This window comes from Suncus etruscus, chromosome 1 (genome assembly GCF_024139225.1).
Source record: "Suncus etruscus isolate mSunEtr1 chromosome 1, mSunEtr1.pri.cur, whole genome shotgun sequence".
Lineage (NCBI taxonomy): Eukaryota > Metazoa > Chordata > Mammalia > Eulipotyphla > Soricidae > Suncus > Suncus etruscus.
In genome coordinates, this window is record NC_064848.1 from 104,985,869 (window position 1) to 105,002,571 (window position 16,703).

The following is a 16,703-nucleotide window of genomic DNA, read 5'->3' on the forward strand; positions in this document are numbered from 1 at the left end:
CATAATATTCCATTGTGTATATGTACCACAGTTTCTTTAGCCATTCGTCTGTTGAAGGGCATCTTGGTTGTTTCCAGAGTCTTGCTATGGAAAATAGTGCTGCAATAAATATAGGTGTAAGGAAGGGGTTTTTGTATTGTACTTTTGTGTTCCTAGGGTATATTCCTAGGAGTTGTATAGCTGAATCGTATGGGAGCTTGATTTCCAGTTTTTGGAGGAATCTCCACATCGCTTTCCATAAAGGTTGAACTAGACGGCATTCCCACCAGCGTGGATAAGAGTTCCTTTCTCTCCACATCCCCGAAACACTGTTTATTCTCATTCTTTGTGATGTGTGCCAATCTCTGGGGTATGAGGTGGTACCTCATAGTTGTTTTGATTTGCATGTCCCTGATGATTAGTGATGTGGAGCATTTTTTCATGCATCTTTTGGCCATTTGTATTTCTTCTTTGTCAAAGTGTCTGTCCATTTCTTCTCCCCATTTTTTGATGGGATTAGATGTTTTTTTCTTGTAAAGTTCTGTCAGTGCCTTGTATATTTTGGAGATTAGCCCCTTATCTGATGGGTATTGGGTGAATAGTTTCTCCCACTCGGTGGGGGGCTCTTGTATCCTGGGCACTATTTCCTTTGAGGTGCAGAAGCTTCTCAGCTTAATATATTCGCATCTGTTAATCTCTGCTTCCACTTGCTTGGAGAGTGCAGTTTCCTCCTTGAAGATGCCTGTAGTCTCAATGTCCTGGAGTGTTTTGCCTATGTGTTGTTCTATATATTTTATAGTTTTGGGTCTGATATCAAGGTCTTTAATTCATTTGGATTTTACCTTCGTACATGATGTTAGCTGGGGGTCTAAGTTCTATTTTTTGCAAGTGACTAGCCAGTTGTGCCAACACCACTTGTTGAAGAGGCTTTCTTTACTCCATTTAGGATTTCTTGCTCCTTATCAAACATTAGGTGATTGTATATTTGGGGAACATTTTCTGAGTATTCAAGCCTATTCCACTGATCTAAGGGCCTGTCTTTATTCCAATACCATGCTGTTTTAAATAAATATTTTAATAAAATTTTTTCTAAGGAAATTAAATTTAAAACCTTGGTTAACATAAGGAATATTAGATTAAACTAAATATTGGCTATAAATGAAAATTCAAATGCCTGGTAAAATTTATGTTTATATTTTACTTATTTATTTTGGCTTTGGGCCCACACCCGGAGGTTACTCAAGGCTTACTCCCAGCTCTGCACTCAGAAATCAATCCTGGTGCAGTTCCAGTAACCATATGAGATGCTGGATATTGGACCCAGTTTAGGTGCATGAAAGGCAAGCAATCTACATGCCGTTAAAAGTCCAAGAAAATTTCAAGTGTAGGGTTGGACATAATGTATAGCAGGTAAGGCAACTATCCTGCAAGCACTGGACCTACTACCTATATCATCACCCAGAACCTCCAGGGGTGGCTCCTGAAAGTAGAACCAGGAGTAAAGCCCTGAGCATAATTGGGTGTGACTCGGCAAGAAAACACCAAAAGAAAATGTTTTTAAAAAGCACAGTAATACAAAAACTATGATACTTTAAATCATATACCTTGTCAATAGATCTTATTTTTCTCATTTACCTCAAGCGAAAACTTATAATTTATGGTTATAACAAGTATTAAAATAATTTAATAGTTTGTGCTTAACAAAAATTTATATTTTCTAGACCCACTTAAAACTTGGTTTAATATTTGAATATAGTTAGCTTGGCCTCTAGCCCACAATAGTACTTATATTTGTATCATATCTTTAAATTATTATCTCTTAGAACCAGAGTACAAACTTGAGTTTCCTTGAATATATATTTATTATATAAATCTTCGTCTTTCCTTTAGCCTATAATCATTTGTTTATTAAATCACCCATTCTTTCTTTATTGAGCTTTATCTGAATACCAATCTCTTTATAATTGAGAAATACATAAAAATATGATTCTTATAGTCTCAAAGCAATTTCATAGGAAAAGAAGAAGATACTCTATATATCACTGATTTTGGGGTTTAAAGGTAAAAAAAATAAACTCTATGTATGTGCATAGAGAGAAAAACATTTTTGTGCTAGAGAAAAATCAATAAATATTTAATGTACTGAATATCATGACAAAAATATTAAATAATGGTCAAAGTTTGTATCATCATTGATTAGAGAAATGTGACTAAAACGATATATAAGAAAATATATTCCCATTAAATAGTATTTAACAGACTTGCAGTTAATAAAAATAAATTATAATGTCCAGCAGTACTTTTAATAGTTTCCTTATAGATTTATGGGATCTTTTCTAGTAGTGTGTTCTGGTAAGATTTCCCTACTGGAAGCCTTATTATTATTGATTCTTCCCTTGTTTCTAAAGATTTAGGATATAGGATCTGGAAGTTTGATTTTCAAAAAATTTTTTCACAAATCTCATTTAACTATCAGCTACTTAAAATGTAGAAATGAACATTTTAATTTCAATTAACCACATGTTGTTCATGACTGAAATATTACATTACTTAGATTTAGAGTCACCTTTTTAGGGACAGTCAATTCCAGATGAATTTGATCTAAAAATAATCTCTGTTGGGTAAAGTAGAGTACACCACAATATTTTCTGTGAGATCCTATTACACCCCTTTGCTGAAGTCAATAGTTCTACCCTGTATAGCCATGCCGATGCACTACTGCTAATTAGGATATATATAAAGTAAGCTAATAAATTGTATCCAGGAATCTGAAGACTTCTCTTAGGAATTGAATTTTGAATTAATCCTTAAAGGAAAGAAAAGTTCACCTTGGGGTTAAAGGGTGAGAATGAGAGTATAAGAGGTTGCAGTTTAAGACAGAAATGAGGAAATCCATGGTATGATCAGGGAATTATTGATAATTAAGAATAATTGTCATATAAGATCAATTTTGAAAAGAGCTATAGGAGAAAAGTACACTTTGGAAAAATATAATAGGGCATACTATACAATTATTTCTCACTTCAAATGGTCATTTGTGTGTATATATGTAATTTAAATGCATATAAAATTGGTCTTTCTTCCCTTTTTTAATCATTAAATAAAGCACTAAACCTGCAGCTTTGTTAACTGGATTTATTACTTGGATAAGATTGAGATTGAAGAAATTTATTACAATGATGTCACCAATGGTTTATAATTTATAAGACTTTGGATTAGACATTAGCACAGTTATTATTTCCTCTAATGTCTTACCTCACCGCAGACTAATAACATTCAGGAAATCCAGAAGACAAAGAAAAAAAACTAGTCTTGAAAGCTAAAAATAGTTGCTGAAAACTGATGCAATCATGTAATAAAATATAGCACAATAACTTATATGATATGTTCATAGTATCTGCTAAAGCTATTAGAGTCCAAGAAGCTAGATTTTTATTCAAGTAAGACTAAAAATAAAACCTGTTTCAGCCCAACTCAGACATAAAAGATATGAAATTTAACTGTTTACATTGGCCTTTAGATTTTTGGTCTTATTGCTTGCATATGTAATCTATTTAGCACTTTAAAACAGAAAAGCAGGGCCAGAAAATAGATAGCACATTGAGTAAAGAGTTTGCCTTGCACAACCCCGGACCAACAGGAATCGGTTGACTTACTGACCTGTGACAAACACTCTCGAGTTCAATCCTCAAAATCCCATATGGTCCCTGGGCCTGCCAGGAGCGATTTCTGAATTTAGAGCCCGCAATAACCTCTGAGCACTGCCAGGTTGGCCCCAAAACAAAGATTAATAATAAACTAAAATTGAACAGAAAAGCATTGGATAGTCATGAAATTTCAAAAAGTTTTCTAGGTATATTAATAGTCATCAATGTGATGTTATACATGGCACTATAGAATGTCACTGTGCAATTATATTATCAAAGAATTGTTTCAAACTATGTTAATATGTTTATACTTTTAATAGATCTCAATCACAAGATAAAGTATTGATATATTTTAGTTGGTATTATTTTTATTTAAATAATTTATATATGTTCTATTTTAAAATATATTTTGATAAAAAGTTAGTTTTTGTAATGTTCTTGGGCCACACCTGGTGGTGCTCAGGTCTTACTTCTGGCCCTGCGCTCAGGAATCACTCCTGGTGGCTTAGGGGATCATATAGAGGGCTGAGGATCAAACTAAGGTAAGCCACATGCAAAGCAAGTCTTTACTTAAATAAGCAAATTCTCTGACTTGGCCCTTAGAAAATATTTGTAATACAATTACATCCTACACTTAGAAAAAAATGCCTCTTTTAATTTTGAGAGGCCAAATAATGGACACATATTTTAAACACCTGTCCTAATATACACTTTTGATACATATTATTTAATGTGTATCACTATAATAAATATGTATGTCAACCCTATGAAATGTTTTGATCTTCTTTTAGACATGATGGCTACAAGCTTCAGAAAGATGTCAGGACTGCCTGAGGCCTAGCATTAATAAGAAGCAGAGTTAGATATGCCTGTATTATTCAAGTTCATTGGACTCTATTAGTATGTTTAATAGGCATAAATTTACATTACAAACATTTGTATGTAAAAGAAAATATTTTACTTTCCAATCCACAAATTAAATTATACCAGTGCCTCACACTAGATTGAAAAGAAAATTCAAAGTTGACCTTTGGTAAAGGATATAAGGATATAGAAGTATTACATGGTAGATATACACAACTTTGGTAAGAGTGACATTTAAAGAAAAAAGGAAGAAAGAGAAAAAAAGAGAATGGCCAGCTTTGAGCACAACACTGAATACGATGTAAAAGGATAGTTTTTCATCATGTCTTGAACCAGAGCAGAAATATTTAACCTCTATTTATCTGAAGTCTAATCCTCTGTCCATGTAAATCAAACATTCATCACAAGCTTGAGATGCTTCTTATTTCTCTTGGTATTCTTATTAATGTATTCAATTCATGATTTCAAAATCAAATTTTATCATACTTTATGGGTTGACAACTAACTTTTGTTATAATTTAAAATATCTCATGAAGATGAAGTATTTAGAGAAATATTTATAACAATATTTTTTATTCTCCTTTCCTATTTTTTGAGGAGTCATGCTCTGATGTGTTTAGGGCTTAATCTATCTCCACAATAAAAGATCATTCCTGGCAAGGCTCAGGGCACTATATCTTATTGGGTTGGCTATGTGTAAGGCAAGTGCACACTGCATTGTCTATCTAATTTCTATACCAATATTTTCATCAATACCATCCCAATGTTTTATTGCTTTATCAGCGTCTTAGAAATAATTTTATGAAAAAATTTTAGTAGCATCCTATATGATTTCAGAAGTAAAGTATATATCTTATGAGAAGCATATTCTTTTTGGATTACTTCCTGTTTTTACCAAAATGTATCAATGTTAGTTATGATTCTTATGTAAGCATGCCAATGTTTCCCATCGCTATTTTAATAATTAACTGACAATAATATAGAAACAAATTTGTAGTATAATGATTTTAAAGCATTTTAAACAAAATACGTAAATTACTGAAACAGCTTAATAAATTAGTGAAGTGAAATATCACTCTCAAAATTGACTAACAGGGATAAAATCCTCAGAGATATTATTTAATAGTGAACAAAGACCCAGACTTAATCCTTTTTCCATCCTAACCTGTCTCCTGATTTAATGGTCCTTCCCACTACAATTTAGCATTTTCTGAGAAAGTCCATCAATTATTGCACTGTGTCAATTTTAGAACTCAGTTAAAGAACTGGCATTGCATCTCAGAAGCTAGGTTAAACACAGTGTCAATGTTCAAAAAGAATAAAATTGGTAATTGTCATTCACAGTAATAAAGAGAACATTTAACTTTGCTTCCTTTTTTTTCTTTAAAGGAAATGTATTTTCAGAGTCATAATTTGAAACCATGCCATTAACTCCATCAGAAATATTAAATCCTAAATAAAGTGTTCCTTGCTGGTCATAAAATGAACATCACTTATCTCAAAAAAGATAGAAATGTATTTTACATGGTAATAGTAGAAATATTGCCATGAGAGAGAGACAGAGAGACAGAGAGAGACAGAGACAAAGAGAGACAGAGAGAGATTCAGAGAAAGAGAAAGAGAGAGAGCTATTTTATAGTCTGTGGGCAAGTTACTCTCAGTCTGGAAAAAGCATATGTTTTCTGACCAACTTAAACCTAAGATAGCATATTGTGAAAGTAATTTTCAAAAATACTGCTGGTCCTGAATTTAGAATCATAGAAATTTCATTATCTAGACACATTCTGGATATGAAGTATATGGCTACCTTCTGAGTAAGATTTGTGTTTTAGTTCTTTTGGGACATACTTTCTACTTCAGGACTTCTATATGTATCTGAAATAGTGAAATATCCACTCCAGTTTCCAGCTCATTGATCCTCATCTGTGCAAACTTCCCAGTACCTTAATCATCTTTGTGTTTGCAGTTTAATGACTACTTCCTAGCATACCTCTGCTCAGATACAATTTGCTATTTCCCACTTTGCAAAAAAATGATAAGGATGACTTCAGGTATCTCCAACTTGCAATGTAATTTAAAATGCTTAATTAGAAACACAAAAAATGCAAAGTTACAGTTTTAAGAATGAGAAAATTATCTGCATGACTGTTTTTATCTCCTTCATTAAGTCAAAACAATTATTTACATTTTGAATTTAATGATTTTCTTCAAGAGCTATTTGAAAAATTTGGTCATATCTATGTGATAAATTTCTTCTTCTTACTATGGCATTTTTATTTGTTTATATATTATTATTTGTTTTTGTTTTTGTTTTTGTTTTTTTGTGGTTTTTTGGGTCACACCCGGCAGTGCTCAGGGGTTATTTCTGGCTCCAGGCTCAGAAATTGCTCCTGGCAGGCACAGGGGACCATGTGGGGCGCCGGGATTTGAACCGATGACCTCCTGCATGGAAGGCAAACGCCTTACCTCCATGCTATCTCTCCGGCCCCTATTTTTTTTTTTTATATTGGGCCACACCCAGGATTGGTCAGGGGTTTATTCTGTAAACACTCAGAGATTACTCCTGGGAAGCTTGGGGGACCATATGGGATGCAGTAATATATATACATATATACATATATATGTATATATCCATATTACTGCATATATATACTGCATATATATATTACTTGAAATATGTTAAATCCTGCTAAAAATTACTAAAGCAGGTATTTTCTTCCAATAGCTAGGTTTTAATCCACATAAGTTATTTCCTCATCTCTAAAGTTTGCACAATAATAATGCTTCTAGACGGTGGGCATGACTAGGCCATCCTCTCTATGATTGACATTTAACAGAAATCCTCATATTGTAAATTATTATGGACTGTAGAGATAATACAAAGTTCACTTATATTCACCACAGGTTTGAACTTCAGCAATCTCTGAGCACAAACTGAATGATCTATGAGCACAGAAGGGCGTGGATCAGAAAGAAAAACAAAATTAAATATTTTTTCCTTATTTTCAGGACAATGTTTTTAGGCTGGAAGACTCACATTTTGAAAATGGCCGTGGGAAGAGTCCATATGATCCTAAACTGCTGACAGCATCTCTTTTAATAGGTGCGTAGCTTACTATCAATTAAACACTTGTAGAGTTTCTATAGATAATAATGAGATTAATTGTTCCTTTCTTACAATCCAATTTTTAACTATGCATCACAAACTATTTTAGGAGAAATGTCAGTTGACAAAATTTGAAAAGGATGAAGAAACACTAAACATTACTTCTAATTATTCTCCTATGTAGTTGGTGATTCTTTTGAATGAAAATGTTTATTAGTGTCTTTGTAGTTACCTGCTCCATACTCATCCACTTATAATTAAATTTAATTTTGTCAAATACTTTTAATTTTTATTTTAAGAGAATATTTATATGAAGAAGTTCAGTATGTCAGAAAAAGTGAGGGCTATTTTAACATTAGCTCCAATATTTTTCATGTTGTCAGCATTTAGAAAATTTAATCAAGGCAATCATTCCTCATAGTGGTACAATTGGCAGAGAACACCTTGTATTAACCTGAATGATCAGAAGCTTTTAATCATCACTTGTGATATTTAGGTCTATCTTTGTTTTAATTTAAAAAAATATTTTAAGTACTTCTCATTTTTCTTTTCTTTTACTTTTTTCTCAGCCCTTTCAAAATAGCAAGTAGCAAAATAGCAAATAGGATAACAATCTCATTGAGTTTAAGCTCTGCCTTGAGTTTAATTTTTTTTTAATTAAACAAATTTTTATTTTATTTTTATTTTTGTGTTGTTGTTGTTGTTGTTTGGGTGACACGCAGGAGCGCTCAGGGGTTACTCCTGGCTCTACACTCAGAAATCTCTCCTGGCAGGCTTGGGGGACCACATGGGATACTGGGATTCGAACCACCGATCTTCTGCATGAAAGGCAAATGCCCTACCTCCATGCTATCTCTCTGGGCAATATTTTGATTAAAAATCATAAAATACAAGATTATGGGTATTGATCACATGAAATAATACATGATTTCATTTTCTCTTGTGGGGAACACCCAGGTCCTTAAGACTCACTTCAGGCTCTGCACTCAAGGACCACTCATGGATGGGCTCAGCCAACCATATGTCAGTTACATGCTAGGAAAAGGGCTTAACCAGCTGTATTATTGCTCCAGGCCCTCATTTTCTTTTTTTATGAATATAGAAATTATTTGGGGGAACACTTGAAAAATAAGAAAGTTTTCAAATATAAAATATTTAGTCTAGTTTTAATTAATGACTAGATTTTAAAAAGTAAATGTGTACTAGTTAATGGATTCTATTTTTTTTAATTTTTATGAGTTTCTTTAAAAATATTTTTACTTAGCATAAAAGAATTTTACTTTTATTGACTGTAGCAATAATGTTAAAAATATATCTGCAAGTGTTTTCTAATGTTAAACACTCTTTTAACATCCCTTCTAGTAAGAAGAAAATCATTACTATTGCTTTTCAAATATAGACAATTTCTGTCTATCTGATTCATTTATGGCACATTTTAATAAAAGTGTAAGACCTGAAGGAATGCAACAAATTTAGCACACTTATAATTTTCCTATTCATAGATGCCCAAGTGATTACATGTGGATATCTCCTTTAAGTACAAACACAGAATTTTACAGTTGTCTTAAACAAAGGGGAGGAGTCTACCTCGTTCAAACTTGCAGCCTATACTTATTTAAATTGCACACTGAAAAAAGGGATGGCTAGTATTCAAAAAACAGTACTCGAATTGTGCCTAAAGCAGCCTTAATTTGTGGTATGTTCCTCAGTGGGGATTTGCTTGATTATTTATTTTAATATCCTACTGAGAAAGGATGATGACAAGCAAGAATTACATAGTTCATATGGTATGCAACCGCACTAAGTCCACAAAGAATATAGTACTCCACAGTTTTGGTTTTACAGTCAAAATTTTTCTTTGACAAAACAGCATAGATTGTGAAAGAAAAAAGTGAACAAGGGAATATCTTCAGTGAAGGAAAGACTGGGTAACTAAAATGAATGTGATATATTTTATGTAAGAAGCTTCAAAATGGAAATTCAGAACTATCCTATAAAACATGTTAAAATACTTAAATAACTTTTAGTAGTATTTACTACTTAGTGGCAAGAAAGATTATTAATGGTAACATACATTTATTTCTGAATTAAATTTATGACATGACAAATTAAAGAACAGATTATTTCTTATAGATTTGACAAGTCCTTCAAAATATTTCTAATTCTGTTTTAATTCAAGAGATATGAGTTCTCCTATTTTGATTATTTGCTTTTTAGTAATCATGCAATAAAGTGTTCATCTGGACCCGGAGAGATAGCACAGCGGTGTTTGCCTTGCAAGCAGCCGATCCAAGACCAAGGGTGGTTGGTTCGAATCCCGGTGTCCCATATGGTCCTCCGTGCCTGCCAGGAGCTATTTCTGAGCAGACAGCCAGGAGTAACCCCTGAGCAATGCCGGGTGTGGCCCAAAAACTAACTAACTAACTAACTAACTAACTAACTAACTAACTAACTAAATAAATAAATAAATAAATAAATAAATAAATAAAGTGTTCATCTTAAATATTCCTTTCATGGAAGGTTTTTTTTTTTTCAACTTTAAAAAGCAAGTTCACTGCATTAGTGGAGTTAAATAATAAATATTTTCTTCAGCACTTCTCTGGGTAGAAATATTTATATCTGAAATATATACAGATTGTAGTATTTATTAACCTATCTTTCAAAAGACTTTACATAGTTTTTTTATTTTCACATTTTCTTAAAGAAAATGCACCAAATAATTGAATAATTGACATAGTTGACCATAATACAGTTCTTTGTTTGTTTGTTTATTTTTGTTTGGGGGCCACACCCAGCAGCTCAGGGGTTACTCTTGGCTCTTTGCTCAGCAGGCTCCTTTGCTCCTTGCAGGCTCTGGGATGATATAGGATGATGGGGATCATATTCAGGTTCATCCTGGGTCAGCAGCATTCAAGGCAGATGCCCTACCACTGTGGTATCACTCTGACCCCCTTTTATTTTCCCTTTATATAAAGAAAATGTATCACACAGTTGACAGATTTAAACATAATACATTTGTTCTCTGATAAGTGAGATCAAAGTTATTTTAAAAAAAAAGAATAGAAAAAGGAAGAAAGATTTTTATAAAAGAAAGAAAAAGTATAGCAACAAGCACATTTATGAATAATATTGTATCTCCAATAAATCATTAAAATAATGAATCATTAACACAAGATTTAATAAGCTCTTGTTTTTTAACTATCAGTTTTGTTAGATTGGCATGTTCCTATTGGGAAGAAAACATCAAACAAATGTAATTGTCTAGAAATTCAAAGCACTATTACTGATACTGCAGCTTTTAGGGATGTGTTCTCAGCTGCCAGGCATTCCTAAAGAGTATGCAGGAGGATGTTGCCTGCACTTGCTAAAAAAAATCTTGTTGATATCAGCCCAAATACCAGTATACCTCAAATTTAATCAGGTTTGTGTCCTCAAAGAGAATTGTAAAGCGGCAATGAGGCAGAGCCAGGGCCACCAACAAAATAAAATTCTGGGTGATAAATGCAGCAGAAGTGGCTTCAGCAGGGTTGTGGTTTGGCCCATTCTCTTCTACCAAGATGGTGGTACCAATGGATTTTCACAGCTGGATTCACATCTCATTCAAGCTAAGTGAGTCTATAGAGCTGGCCCAATGTGAACTTGGTGGCTGTGTTTGTTGTCATGGTTACCTAGACTTAAACCTTTTATGTGACCACCATATTCCATCCCAAGCACATCATGAGCCCAAGACATTTATATATTGAAGTTTTGAACCCTCCAAGCACCAAAGGGTTTGACTCTGGAAACACTTTAGAACCACTGTGTGTCAAAGTAAACTGTGGCACACCAAATCTGAGTATAGAGCACCCATAACCTTACTCTCTAGCCAAATCTCTAGCCTGAAAGACAAAAAATTTAGTAAGAAGCATTGTATGAGAGATCTACTGCAATAGAGAAATAGATATTATATGAATAATATATACTATAACTAGACTATCTTTGCATGTCTTTATGATATAAAAGAAATAATTAATTTGAAACTTTCTACTTTAATTTTTTTCACAGAAATTGCAATGTTAATCACTTAGAAATAGTCATCACTAGCAGATATAACTAATCTACCTTTAAAAGGTACTGGGCTTTCAAATTTAATTATTTTCCCTTCATACTGAAAGTCTGTCTTGCCTCAGAAAAGAACATAATGTACCATAAGAAAATGCTCTCATTTTGTATTAAAACAAATAAGGCACTGTCTAGAATAGTAGACTAGACTGAGAAAATTATATGATTAAAAGACTCAATATATTTCTATGTAAAATGACATGATTATGCTAATTCCATTAGTTTGCTGTAAGAATTTAATAAAATAATATAACAGCATACTACTAGTTGTATGCTTACATATTTCTGGAATATATGAGAAAAGGAGGAAGGAAATAATATTGGCAAAACTAAAGGAGATTAGAAAAAAATGTTATACTTTTAAATATTAGTATTTTGATTTTGTGCCACATGTACATATTAACTGCTCGAGACAGTTTTAAAGCACAACTTAAATATACTTATTATTTTATTCTCCTTATGGGTAGAGATGCTCAAAATAAGAATGTAAATATATTCAAACACACTACTCTTGGGGATGGAAATAATTCATTCATGCTTAATACATGAGAAATAGAAAAAAGAGAAGGAGAATTTTTTTATTCTGTTTCTAATTTCTTTGCTACCCTCTTTGAATTCTTAAAGTGTTAACAACATAATGACTTGGTCTTTGGGTTTGTTTAAATTCTGCTCATATGCATGTCACAGTTTACACCTGTATTAGTAATGCTGTGATTTCACCAGGAAATGTTTTTTTAACTTAGTTTCTCTTCACCACACCCTTCTTAGGAATTGTAATCTAATACATTACCTGATCTAAGTTACACTTTTACTTCATTATGGCTCTGAAAAGAAAGTCCAGAGTACATATGAGCTTTTCTTTTTAACACTTGCTTCTCAGGTAATTCAGCCTTGATGGAAAAGCATTGCACTTACTTTTACTCATCTTAGCAAAGAATTCTCTCCTTAGAAACATGGTAGTTTATAGATAAAAAAATGAAAATAGGGCTGAACTCATAATATAGGAGGTAGGTTGCTTGCCTCCTTTGTAGCTAAATTCAGTCTGATTCCTTGCATTGCAGATGGTCTCCAAGAACTGTTAAAAGTTATCCCTGAGCATCACTAGGTGTGTCCCATAAAAATAATAATAAAATAATAATAATGTTGATCAATAGAAGAATTTATGTTCATTTCACTTAGTCCAGAGGCATTAAGTTATCTATGTATATACTTTTGTAGATATTTCAAATATTGTTGAATAGGATATTCATTACTTTTAATGTAATATATACACATGAACATATAAACTTTTAAGTCTATTACTCATGTCAATATTGGACTAATATTGGTTTTATTTCAACAGTACCCATATATATATATATAAAGACATTTATCTTAATTATAATGTCATTTCAATCACTGTAGAAAACCATTTTCTAATATGCTTTAATTTTTCAACAAGACTGATAATTAAGTAAACAACTGATAAATTAAAACTGTGCCAATAATAACTATGCAGTTGGATAATATCCTAAATAGATTAGACATTAAATATACTTTCTAAATAAATTTAATGTTCTCAAAAATAATTTGAGGTATAGAATACTTTAATACTTCGCACTACTTAACTCATTTTAGATAATCAATAACCAATATTTTAATACTTAGTAGAAATGTACATGTATGTCAATGAAATATGCTATCATTTGATATGAATATTCTCATAGAATGAAAGAGGGCAATTTATCCAATATTCATTGGATATAAAATATCATATTATCGTATATTTTCTGAAATAATCACCTCTAATATAAATGATATGGATAGTTGAATATAAAATCTAAAAAAGAAAGCCTGAGAATAATAACTATTTCATGATTTTGACTATAAACAATAAAAAAAGAACATTTCATGATCAGTTAATTGGTGCTTTTATTCTCAAAACCATTCTTACTTTTACCAAATATAATACTTTGGTTAGAAGACATATTTCCTATATGTGAATCATTATATGCCTAATCCTCAAAACTCCCTTGATATATAAACCATTTTTTTAATTTTAGCTACATTTTTATTTCTTAGTCAGAAATACTGAGTTAATTTTCTTAGTCAAAAATACTGAGTTAATACTGAGCAGCATTTCTAATTTCTCCAAATAACCTATTATTCTCAAAAAAGAAACAAAGTCTTACTGCCTTTGTCTTTATATTGCTCTTTCTTCTTTGAGTGTGGATAACAAAAACAAGTATAGTCTGAAACAATTAACTAAATGAAAATGCAAAATACATGATTACTTATATCTAACAAAAATATTTTTTATTATTCCACTCTTCTGAAAATGTTTGCATGTTATAGCAACATTGCCTATGAATTGTATTCACATTTAAAGAAGGTTTTTAAAAAATTATTAAAAGCACTTTCTTGTTTCATTTCTAATTATACCCTTCTTGGCATAATCTGTCTGACTACACTTTAATTAAGGTATTTTGCACTTTTGACATTTTTGTTTTATTTAAACCCTTCTAGAATTTCATCTCCTAATATGTGATTTAGGAGGTGATATGGTTTAAAGAATAATTACTGCTAACTTATATTCAAAGGTGAAGGGTACTATAAGACATCCTATGACAGCTATTCCAAAGTAAAAAAATTGAAATTGGCATAACATAAATGAGATCATTTTAAGTAGCCAAATTGGAGCTCCATTTCCCAACAAGTTCAAAAATTGTATTCAGTAAATATTAACATTCCTCTCCTCTTACTTCTAATTCTTTGTTTTCTGATTGGGAATCTTTATTACTAAAAAAAAATTGATGAAATTTAGTAGGAAGAAACTAAAACACAATAGAATTTTGAACTATAGAATTATAACCATCAAAATTTTCTCTTCTCCATGAACTTTGTATTATATATGAAGATACATGGTGAATACATTTTTACATGTGTGGCAATTAAAACTAAATTTAAAAAATCTCTTCTACTTAATTTTAATAAAGAAAAAAATGGAAAATAAAATGTTTGTCATTTGTGTTGTGAAAAAATAATTTTGTTCAGAATCATTAAAATGTATAATAGTCTCTGGTCATATTGTCTCTGGTCATAGTTTAGAAGAATGTGGTTTGATATTCTACTATTTATCACTGGACCATCAGGTATTTATTTAGCGAATGATCTTTATTAAAGTAATTCCTTTAGCCAAGTTATCAAAAAGTATTAGTGGATTTCTTCAATAGTGTAGACTCGGATACTTCTACAGTCTCTATTACTTGGGTTTCTTGAGTATTTGTGGGTTATTTTTGTTTGTAAGTGTAATTAAAGTATGTGCATGTGGTCATATTTTTTCATAACAGATGGAGAACTATATTCTGGAACAGCAGCTGATTTTATGGGGCGAGACTTTGCCATCTTCCGAACTCTTGGGCACCACCACCCTATCAGAACAGAACAACATGATTCCAGGTGGCTCAATGGTAGGTGATATGAGGGGAAAAGTAGAGATATAATTGTACGAAGTCAGTGAGAATTGAATGGTGTAATACGATCAGAATGAGTTGAGATTTAGCATGCAGTTTAGTCCGTAAGGATGACCTCGTGACTGTGTGAGAAAGTTGGACAAAAAGGGGAGATTAAAAATTCTGGAAAGTATTTGTTTTGTGCCAAAATTAAAGCTTCTTGGTCATTAATTACGGAAAGAAATAGATCCACACTGAAGCTAAGGAAGGGAGGCAATGGAAAAAGATAAGCTGATTTACCAGTCTTGTCTTACAGAAACCTCATGGCAAATCTCAGAACATAGTGGTATTTTTCCTTCACGCTTCTTATATTGCCTTGAGAGCATAATACAATTGAACTGCTTAAAACAAAATATGGTATAGCAGCACATTGAAAATATTTCAAATTTTAAAGGGATTTTTATATCACTTAAACTAATATTCTTTTGATATTTGTAAAATCATCTCTCCCATTTTATATCTGAGGAAATTCAGGTCAATAACTTATCTACAATAAAATATTATTCAATAGGAGATTGGAACAGGAAGCCAGCTTCCTGAGCTTTAGACACTGACTTCTCTACATATTCAACTAGCTGTTTCTTTTCTCTCTTACTTTTTCAATATGTAAAGAAATGTATCCTGGAACAAAACCTAGAAAATGTATATGCCCAAAGTAAATAATTTTACTTTTACTCAAATTTTGAAACAAATTGTATTTTGAAACATATTGTATTCTATGTAGAATTTGATATTTTTATTACATTATTGATGTATTAAAGATTTTTAAAATAGTTCTACCATTTTGTCATAATAGTTTTTAATACAATACTCACTTTAATATCTGTCATAATTCTATTAATTAACACTAATATCTTATCCATAGCCTTTTACTTGGATTGATTCACATGTCTCATTAATAAGGATGAAGCTAATGATTTTTAGTCATTGTTTCTGGAAGATTCTTGGTTTATTTAGTCTTTATATGTCTGCCACTTGTTTTAACTACTCTTCTAGAATAATCCAAAGTTCATTATATCACTTTTATCCAGTATTAGTTTGCTACATAAAAATCATAATTCTGGGTCTGATTGAGATTTTGTCAGATTAAGTTATGATGTATTAAAATTACATGTGTTTTGATATAAACAATACTATGAAATTGAAAATGCAATGCATGTTTCTTTATAAGCAATATCTTCATTCTGGCAACAACATTTAATTCTTCTATTTTTCTATGAATTAGAATGGTGTGCTTTCTAAGCTTGATATTTCTATTTTTTCTTTTCTTTTTTTTTTTTTTTTTTTTTGGTTTTTCGGGCCACACTCGTTTGATGCTCAGGGCTTACTCCTGGCTAAGCGCTCAGAAATTGCCCCTGGCTTGGCAGGACCATATGGGATGCCAGGGAAATAGAACGGTAGTCCTTCCTTGGCTAGTGCTAGCAAGGCAGATACCCTACCTCTAGTGCCACCTCGCCGGCCCCTCTATTTTTTTCTTAATTTCTTTGATTTTCTTTCATAAATCTGATGAACTGA

At 31.8% G+C, this 16,703-nt stretch overlaps 1 protein-coding gene across 1 annotated transcript in view; it reads left to right on the forward strand.

Annotated features, from left to right (window-relative positions):
* Window positions 1-16,703, forward strand: part of SEMA3A (semaphorin 3A) — a 227,865-nt gene that overhangs the window by 135,366 nt on the left and 75,796 nt on the right. The window contains exons 5-6 of the mRNA XM_049772800.1: window positions 7,500-7,593; window positions 15,027-15,146. Of these exons, the coding sequence (XP_049628757.1) occupies window positions 7,500-7,593; window positions 15,027-15,146 (214 nt within the window). The remainder of the gene's footprint in view (window positions 1-7,499; window positions 7,594-15,026; window positions 15,147-16,703) is intronic.